Raw genomic sequence first — 9,511 nt, 5'->3', positions numbered from 1 at the left:
CCTGAAACCCTACAATATGTATCATCAATCAACATGTAAAGAATTAAGTTGTAGTATATATTAACCAATCGAATTAATCATATAGTTATGTAATTATGTTATAGATGGATGTTGTTGACAAGAAAAAGGTGTAGTAAAGTTTCTAAGTATGTTAGATTGGCCATACATCATTCTCATTCTAGAATATATTTATAGTCGCACACTAGTATTTTCCAAATTCTACAACTATTTTATAATTATAATTCAATGGTTTTATCTATCAACTATTATTCGGATATTCGGTTTTCCGGAGCGGATATTTGCGGATCCCGGATCGGAGACCGGATCCCGGATAATAAGTCTCAGGGCTAGTGTTAACTAATGCTTAAAAAAAAAAAATTGTAAATTTTGAATAAAAGTGAAGTTAATAATTTTTTAAGAAACTTTACCATTCTGTGGATCCATTGGTAGTACCTAAACTTGGGATCCTTAATTTAAATTTTTTTATTTTAGAAATTATTATAGTATAATGAATTTTGTTCAAATTTTTAAATATTGTAAACATCCTATATGACCTGTTTATGGATTCAAACAAAAACATAAAAAAGAAGATAGATGAAACTGTGAGATTAAATTATGTTCCTGAGCCAAAACCCATCCTACAAGCCAATCAATATTACTACGGTGATTACAAACGACAAGAGCATGTTCTTTGCCAAAAAGAAAAATGTAGGCTTTAACATGATCACTAAAGTGTACGTTTCTGCAACTCTTTCATTTAACATGGAGCACGAATCAAACAAATAGTGGAAGTTGATACTATACATAAAAGATCAAACACGATATGAAACTAGACGTGGGGAAGAAAACCTCTTAAGTCAAGGCAATAACATGCAAAATTTAATGGATCAGTAAGATCCGCCTAAGTTACACATCTTCAACTCTATCTTTAAGACAGTTAGATTTTTCTACAACTGCTAAAGCTAAAGGTTTTCCAACCAGAAATTAAAGCACAGGGAGTTGCTTTCTTACTGATCATGGTTCATAAAAGTCCTAGCTTTTGGTAGACGATCAGTTCCACTTCACCACGAAGGCTCTCCACATCTGCAGCATAGTCTCTCTTTGTATTCATCCGCCATTGATTCCTCCAGCTGCAGCTTCCTTCTCTCTAAGGCTCCTTCCAACCCGCAGAACTTTTTGAGAATCTGAGGCTCTGAGTATTTAAGTTGAAGAAGAGTCTGGATTGCTGTACATAATTAAACAAGAAAACCATTCAAAGCTCTCCATAGGTAAGCATTCAATAAGCTACTGAGATTAATTCAAATTGATGTGTTAACATACCTGTTTCCTGGAAGGCATCATTCTCAAGAGTCAAAGAGTATACGGAAATGCATTTCTTGATTTGCTTTTAGCCGGCCTTAAATCAAAACAAAAATAAATAAGTGAAGCTTATACACACAATAAAATAAAAGATAAACAGGGAACGAGTCTCATATTAAGGTCACTTACTTGAGTTCCCATAGATATCACAGCAGCTTGTTTTAGTTTTGCTTCATCTTCATCAGTCAATATCTGAGATGACATTGGACACATAAAATATCTAAAGTATCAAACCCGGACAAATAAAAGACAAAAGAGAGAGTGGTAAACAAGTTATAACCTCAGACAAGTCTAGCTTTGGTGCGTTAATCCGATTCCCCATTAGCTTTACAGCCTTTGACATAATTGGATTTTGTCATGTACGATCTTAGCAAGCTCAGGAAAATGCAAATTGTACAATTCAGGAAGCCTCGTTGAGTAAGTGTTAAGCTCTTCGTCAAGATCATCAAGCTTTCCTATAGCTTTTGATTACAATGGTCTCCACCTAACAAAATATTAAGTATGCGGGGATAATAAGTTACATAAGACGTAAAACAAACGCAACACTTTATCATCGACAAAGTCGAACATCGTAGATGATTCAATAACATCATATTCAATAGCATCAATTCCCAATCGGAGTAGGAATCGGAGCTGAGAATACAAAACAGATCAATTATCAATTCTCAATCGGCTAAACAACCTAGAAGCCTAACTTTGTTTACATAAATTCCCAATTCGTTCAACCCTAGTTTCTTATCAAATCAAAAAACGTAATTCATCATGCTCTACAACTCAAATCATGAGATTCTTACCAATATAAACAGATTGAAGCATCATTTAACCACAAGATTTGATGATAACGACGGATTTGAGCAACCCTAAACCCCGGAGATAATGATAACGACGAATTAGATCAACAGACGGATTTGATGAACCGATGTTGCCGGTGGAGTGTTCCGATTTGATTTCTTCCCTCGACACTACCCAAATAGAGAGAGAGAGAGAGAGAGAGAGTCGGGAAAAGAGCGAGAGTAAAAAACAAAAAACCAAAAAAAAAAAACTTATTTTCCCCTCATCCAATGAGAAGGTGACACGCACAGGGCCTAAACGATCCTAAAACTCCTTCTGTAAACATCGCTCGTTAACATTTTCATTTGCATAATTAAATTCGTTTTTATTGTTAAGCAACGTCGTTTTTATAGTTACCACCAATGCCATAGCTCTGGTAGAAAAAAGTTATGTGGCTTTTATTTTCAAGAGATTATAGCGATGCCTTGCGACTCGTTCTAAGCCATGAATTCACCATCGGCCAAATTTTTGTAGTAGCAAAAAACGTTTCGTAGCGTAAATAAACATAATCTGATTAGTTCACAGCTCTATTCAATATATCAAGTGTAAAAAGGCGACCAAACAACTATTTATAATATCCTAGTTCACTTTAATTTGATTTGTAACCAAACAAATGTAAAGATGGTTACATTTGCTTTTGAAACCAGTGCTTTACTCCTAGTCCTGAAACCCTACAATATGGTGTGTGATCAACCAACATGTAAAGAATTAAGTTGTATATATTAACCAATCGCATTAATCATATAGTTATGTAATTATGTTATAGATGGATGTTACTGACAAGAAAAATGTGTAGTAAAGTTTCTAAGTATGTTAGATTAGCCATACATATCATTCTCATTCTAGAATACATTTATAGTCGCACCTCGCACACTAGTATTTTCTAAATTCTACAACTTTTTTTTTTTTTTGGTGAGGAATTCTACAACTATTTTATCATTATAATTCAGTGGTTTATCTATAAAAAAAAAGTAAAATAAAAAAACCAATGGTTTACACTACATAAAGTAACCAATCAATAAAACAAAATTATAGCTTTCTGTTATATACAATGAGTTTTAAGTAGGGCTACAAATAAAAAAAGATATCAATAACGGGGAGACTGAAGTCGTACGTAATGGTGTTAAAAGTTTGAACGAACATTTAGTGACTCCGTACAGACCAGACCACAAGGTAGTTGACATATATGTACAGTATACAATAATACTCTACTCTAGATAATGACAATTTCTTCACTTCTTTTATGTGTCGGTAGTCTCAATATACATACAACTACAAATATATGAAGGGCACGTAGCGGTGATTAATACAAGAAACCAAACATGTGATTCTTCGAGATGTCTGAATTTAGTTAAAACCTAAAAATAATCAAAGTCTTTTTGTGTCTTGTGCAGTACACGTGTCTACCATTTGATGAATTAGTACATTTTTAGAGTCTTAACAAAGAAAAAAAAGATTGAAGCAGAGAGATCAATTATCTTAATTTAAAAGGAAAGAGGTGTGAAGTTACACTTTTTGGTCTGCAGAAGCGTGTTCTTAGAAGGCCCCACGATTCTGAGGGAGAGCAACGAAAGATTACAGCTGATACACGAATGAGGATCGGAACTGCATTAAATGTTGTAATCAAGAAATCTCTCGGAAACTTCCTAACCATGAGTGTTGACATCAACGTCGAGTATATAAACTCCAGACTCTCTAATCCAAAACAATGCAATAACTCCACGGAAGGAGAAGCAAATAAACACCAACCAGAACTTTACTTCTACTGTTGACGTTTTGAGAATGTGCAAGAAGTTGAAGATTTTCATGAGAAAGCTACAAACTAGATTCTCCAAAAGGGTAGGGAATTGTGGTGAGTTCGAGGTAGAGGGTAATGCTGGTAGTACTGCTGCATGGATGATTCCAAGTGATGTGAAGGAAGGGCACGTAGCGGTGATTGCCGTTAAAGGAGAGAGAGCGAAGAGGTTTATTTTGGAGCTTGAAGAGTTGAACAAACCTGAGTTCATGAGGCTGCTTGAGCAAGCGAGGGAGGAGTTCGGGTTCCAGCTCAGAGGACCTCTGACCATTCCATGCCAGCCGGAAGAAGTACAGAAGATTCTACAACGAAGTAGAGAGTATTGAGTTTAGATTAATTGTAGAGAAACAATGTTAGTTGAAATTCTTTTCCTACAATAATTTACCATTCTTTCTCTTATTCACCGTTCTGGTGATTGTTCATTTTTTTCCTCTTTACACTTATTTGAATGTAAGAGGTTTTCGTAAGCAGCTAGCTTGATATCACCACGAATATTACAGCTTCAATGGATGCATAACATTTTCTCCCTAGATTAAGCAATTTTTCTATTGCAGGCAGTACAAAACTAAACTAGTACTAATAATCATGTCCGAGTTATTTATTAGTCACTATTACAGTTTTTAGCAAGCATTGGAGACCACACAGTACTAAATACCAAATACAAAGAACCGGAAGGTGGTAATGGTGATCATATCAAAAGATTTTAGTTCTGAGCTTAAAAGAGAGAGTTTATAATTTTTCAATAATGCCATAAGAGATTTTAACCAGAGGAGTTTAAACAGATCATGACAAGAAGATGACTGATCATGACAAGAAGAACTTAAAAATCCAAAAGTACTAGAAAGAACAGAACAAAGAAGAGAGAGATAGAGCTAGATTCCATAGAAGTTCCACAAGTTTTTGGTTTCTCTTCTGATTCACAAGGAGGCGGGCGCGCAACACAGAGAGACATCTATGGGAAGTAGACAGGCCAGTTGTAATAATACGAGTCCCTGACTTCTTNGAAGAGGTTTATTTTGGAGCTTGAAGAGTTGAACAAACCTGAGTTCATGAGGCTGCTTGAGCAAGCGAGGGAGGAGTTCGGGTTCCAGCTCAGAGGACCTCTGACCATTCCATGCCAACCGGAAGAAGTACAGAAGATTCTACAACGAAGTAGAGAGTATTGAGTTTAGATTAATTGTAGAGAAACAATGTTAGTTGAAATTCTTTTCCTACAATAATTTACCATTCTTTCTCTTATTCACCGTTCTGGTGATTGTTCATTTTTTTCCTCTTTACACTTATTTGAATGTAAGAGGTTTTCGTAAGCAGCTAGCTTGATATCACCACGAATATTACAGCTTCAATGGATGCATAACATTTTCTCCCTAGATTAAGCAATTTTTCTATTGCAGGCAGTACAAATCTAAACTAGTACTAATAATCATGTCCGAGTTATTTATTAGTCACTATTACAGTTTTTAGCAAGCATTGGAGACCACACAGTACTAAATACCAAATACAAAGAACCGGAAGGTGGTAATGGTGATCATATCAAAAGATTTTAGTTCTGAGCTTAAAAGAGAGAGTTTATAATTTTTCAATAATGCCATAAGAGATTTTAACCAGAGGAGTTTAAACAGATCATGACAAGAAGATGACTGATCATGACAAGAAGAACTTAAAAATCCAAAAGTACTAGAAAGAACAGAACAAAGAAGAGAGAGATAGAGCTAGATTCCATAGAAGTTCCACAAGTTTTTGGTTTCTCTTCTGATTCACAAGGAGGCGGGCGCGCAACACAGAGAGACATCTATGGGAAGTAGACAGGCCAGTTGTAATAATACGAGTCCCTGACTTCTTTAGGTATCTTATTCCACTGAGTAAACAAAGAGAAGAACCAAATAAACTTGTAAGCAATGTTGCCAATAGTCACGTTATGAAAAAACAGATTCAGCTCTTAGGCTATATATAGTCTGAAACCTTGAATTCGTAAGGCTCCTTCTTTGCCCTCGCTTTTTTCCAGTGGTACTGCTCAAACAGCATCCACTTGTCATGATAACTGCCATAGAGAATACAAGAGAATCGTTACAAAAAACCACACTTTAGATAAGCCACTGAACTCATCGGGAAGAAAAAATGCTTATTCATCTACAAGACCTCAAACACAGTTGATCACACTATATCAACTATCTATCGTGAATCCAATCATTTTATCATAGAAGTAAAGAAACGAACAAAGACAGGGTATGCAGTTACAGTCTCGATAAGACAAAAAAACACTCCTTCAACTACTAGATGATATGAAAACTGAGGTTTTAGCTATGTCTATGATAATAACTTCATCCCAGTTCGCCTAAAAGACATCAAACTATCTTCTAACATTACAAAACCTTCTAACACTGCGCTGTAACCAATCATATAGCAGCAAAAGAAGAACTTTAACAGTCGAACCAATAAGAATCAAGAGCTTTAACATAAACCTAAGACCCAAACACATGAACTTAGAAAACCAATTTCGGAACCCAGACACTCACACATTAAGAGAGACACCAAAAGCCCTATAATTTGAATTCGATATTGAAGAGAGAGAGCGAGAGAATTATACTTGAACTGGTTAGAGAGCTGCCACATGTAAGGATTGACCAAGGTAAGAACGGAGAAAGCAGCAGAACCAATCCATATATTCACGAAACGATCCGCATCAGCATGTGGCACTCCTGGATCTCCCCTGTATGCATTTCCAAAATACTTCTCCATTTCTTCCTCTCTCAGTCGCTCTCTCTGTGTTTGTTTTATCTTCTTCTCCGGCGATTTATCTTTCTACTAATCCTTTCTGTTTGGTAACAGCGATTGCAATATCCTGGAATGTTTTTGTAAATAGAATAAAAACTTAGGGGTCAATCTAGAAATACTTCTTATTCCTCGCTCTAGGGCCACATCATTTCGAATATTCCAACAATTAGATCCTCGAAGAGAGGATGCCAAAACGACACGAAACCCATCGTTTTAACTACGTGGCCCATTTCATTTTGGGGAAGAAGAACACTATTAAAAAAAGATCTGATTCTTTCTTTTTGATTCATCGTGTCGTCGTCTTCCCCAAATTAGGGTTTTCTGGGATTAAAGGTTATTAAAATTATGCGAGGCGGTGGTAGGAGAAGATCTAACGGTGGTGGTGGTGGTTCTGGAAAAAGCAAGTCTAAATCTCCAGGACAAAGCACGAGAACCAATTTTAATTCCGCGGCGGGGTCTTCCTCCGGTGGTCGTCGCCGACGTCAGAATAATACTACTCTGTTCGTTGAAGGAGGCGTTCTCTCCGATTACCCACGGGATCCTGATTTTTCAACGCCATCTCGAGGAGGAGGAGGAGGAAGCTCTTCGAGAAAGGGATCGAATCTTAGAAGCTCAGATCGTGTGAAAGCTTCTGCTTCCACTACTGGTCCAAGGAAATGCAATGGTAATACTTTTGTGTATCAGTATCCTCCCGTCGAGTTTGAGGAAGGGTTGGACCGAAGACCAAGCGCAGAAGTTGATCAAATGATTGATTCAAATCCTATGGTGTTGGGTAAGTCGGAGACGACTCAAATCGTTGCGTTTTTGGATCAGACGCCTTCGTCTTCGAAAGGTGTTAAGGTAAGTTATGATTACGAATACGAACCGAGTTTTGTTTTGGGTGGTGATGAGTCTCATAAAGGGTTGGGATTTCCTGATGATTCTGATGCTGCACCAAGTGGTAGCCTTAAGGCTTCGGAAGATAAAGGTGGTTCATTTTCTAATGAGGAGGAGGTTGAAGCTGGTGCTAGTGAAGATGAAGTGATGCCTGATGTTGTGAAAACACCGAAAAGGAGGAATTCGGGTTTCATTTCTATAGGAGGGATGAAATTGTATACTGAAGATATATCTGGTGAAGAGAGTGATGGAGAAGAAGGGTCGAATGATGATGATGATGAATCTGGAGATGAAGGTAGCAGTGAGTCTTCTGAATTATCTGAGAGTGACAGCTCGGAAGACATGTTTGGAAGTAACTCCGAGATTGATGATGATGTTGCAAAGGATTACTTGGAAGGTATTGGTGGCAGTGAGATTATGTTGGATGCTCATTGGTTAGCTGAACAATCATTGGATAATTTGGATTTGTCAAGTGGTGATAGTTCTGATAGTGATTCTGCTGATCGAAAACTAAGGAAGTTGACTGGTATTAGTCTGCAAAAAGCTTCAATGGAATATGGTAAGAAGAAGACGACAGGGAGTCGTTTCTCGGGGCATGGTAAGGCTAATCATCCATTCACAATGGATGATCTTATGTATGTGAAGGATTCAAGAAGTCTTTCGGGGAAGAAGAATAAGAAGAAGGAGGTGGCTAAGTTTCCTCAGTCTTGGCCTTCAGGTTCACAAAAGAGCAAGAAGTCACGTAATTTCCCTGGTGAGAAGAAGAAACACCGCAAAGAATACATTGCTCTGAAGCGCCGTGAGAGAATGTTGCAGCGTGGTGTTGATCTTGCTGAGATTAACTCTCAATTAGAGAGGTTTGTTCTTGAAAATGTGGACATGCACTGTTTCCAGCGTATGCATAATCGAGATTGCTCTCAGGTAAGACGATTAGCAGATGTGTACCGCTTATCAAGTAGTTGCAATGGTTCTGGAAAGAAAAGCTTTGTGACGGTGACTCGAACATATCAGACATGTATGCCATCTGCCAGCGATAAACTTCGCATNTTAAAAAAAGATCTGATTCTTTCTTTTTGATTCATCGTGTCGTCGTCTTCCCCAAATTAGGGTTTTCTGGGATTAAAGGTTATTAAAATTATGCGAGGCGGTGGTAGGAGAAGATCTAACGGTGGTGGTGGTGGTTCTGGAAAAAGCAAGTCTAAATCTCCAGGACAAAGCACGAGAACCAATTTTAATTCCGNGGAAGAAAGCAAAAGACTCAACCAAAAAGCGACCTACTAGAGAGGAAAGGGAGAGAAACAAAAGCAATGGGAAGAAGAGTTCATATGCTGATCAACCTGTATCGTTTGTGTCAAGTGGCGTAATCGATTCTGAGATTGCTGTTGCGAAAGCCTCCGGTGAAAAAGATGCAAAACGGGTAGCTGAAACTACTCCAGGAACCTCTAATGGAGCAGACATTGGGGCATTCGAGCTGCACACGAGAGGCTTTGGATCCAAAATGATGGCGAAAATGGGATTCATAGATGGAGGCGGTCTAGGAAAGGATGGTAAGGGGATAGCACAACCAATAGAAGCTGTTAAACGTCCAAAATCACTTGGGTTAGGTCTGGATTTCTCCATTGACACTGAAGACATGAGTCCGTCAAGCAATAACAACGCTAAAAGGAACAGATCTTCTTCCTCTGGAAAACATGTGAAACACATCTCCCATGACAATGGTGCCTCTAGTTCCGGAAGAATTAGAGACAAAAGATTGGGAGCCTTTGAGCAGCACACAAGAGGTTTTGGGTCGAGGATGATGGCGAGAATGGGTTTTGTCGAAGGCTCGGGTTTGGGAAGAGATTCACAAGGCATAGTCAATCCACTGGTTGCTGT

At 37.8% G+C, this 9,511-nt stretch overlaps 3 protein-coding genes and 1 long non-coding RNA gene across 5 annotated transcripts in view; 2 read left to right on the top strand and 2 right to left on the bottom strand.

The window, feature by feature from the left end:
- LOC104745164 lies at window positions 722–2,374 on the bottom strand. Its single transcript, XR_760707.2, has 5 exons — window positions 2,154–2,374; window positions 1,640–1,843; window positions 1,489–1,551; window positions 1,321–1,396; window positions 722–1,225 (listed from the first exon to the last, which is right to left on the bottom strand). It is a non-coding gene; the product is annotated as an uncharacterized LOC104745164 (long non-coding RNA).
- On the top strand, window positions 3,784–4,515 carry LOC104745163 (auxin-induced protein X15-like). Its single transcript, XM_010466344.2, has one exon. It carries the CDS (start codon window positions 3,973–3,975, stop codon window positions 4,309–4,311), a length of 339 nt encoding a protein of 112 aa, XP_010464646.1. The 5' UTR covers window positions 3,784–3,972; the 3' UTR covers window positions 4,312–4,515.
- Window positions 4,711–6,776, bottom strand: LOC104745159. Of its 2 annotated transcripts, XM_019236939.1 has the most exons (4): window positions 6,573–6,776; window positions 5,948–6,026; window positions 5,778–5,843; window positions 4,711–4,937 (listed from the first exon to the last, which is right to left on the bottom strand). In XM_019236939.1, the coding sequence occupies exons 1-3, from the start codon at window positions 6,722–6,724 to the stop codon at window positions 5,778–5,780; spliced, it is 297 nt and encodes a 98-aa protein (XP_019092484.1). In that variant the 5' UTR covers window positions 6,725–6,776; the 3' UTR covers window positions 4,711–4,937. The 2 variants fall into 2 exon arrangements, with proteins under 2 accessions (XP_019092484.1, XP_010464639.1); XM_010466337.2 differs by lacking the exon at window positions 4,711–4,937 and having other exon boundaries at window positions 5,514–5,843; window positions 6,573–6,773.
- Window positions 6,944–9,511, top strand: part of LOC104745160 — a 5,027-nt gene continuing 2,459 nt past the window's right edge. Inside the window, exon 1 of the mRNA XM_010466340.2 lies at window positions 6,944–7,274. Coding sequence (XP_010464642.1) covers window positions 7,106–7,274 — 169 coding nt within the window. The 5' untranslated portion in view covers window positions 6,944–7,105. The remainder of the gene's footprint in view (window positions 7,275–9,511) is intronic.

The sequence above is a fragment of the Camelina sativa genome, chromosome 15, assembly GCF_000633955.1.
Source record: "Camelina sativa cultivar DH55 chromosome 15, Cs, whole genome shotgun sequence".
NCBI classification, from domain to species: domain Eukaryota; kingdom Viridiplantae; phylum Streptophyta; class Magnoliopsida; order Brassicales; family Brassicaceae; genus Camelina; species Camelina sativa.
This window is presented reverse-complemented; position numbering and strand designations above follow the sequence as displayed.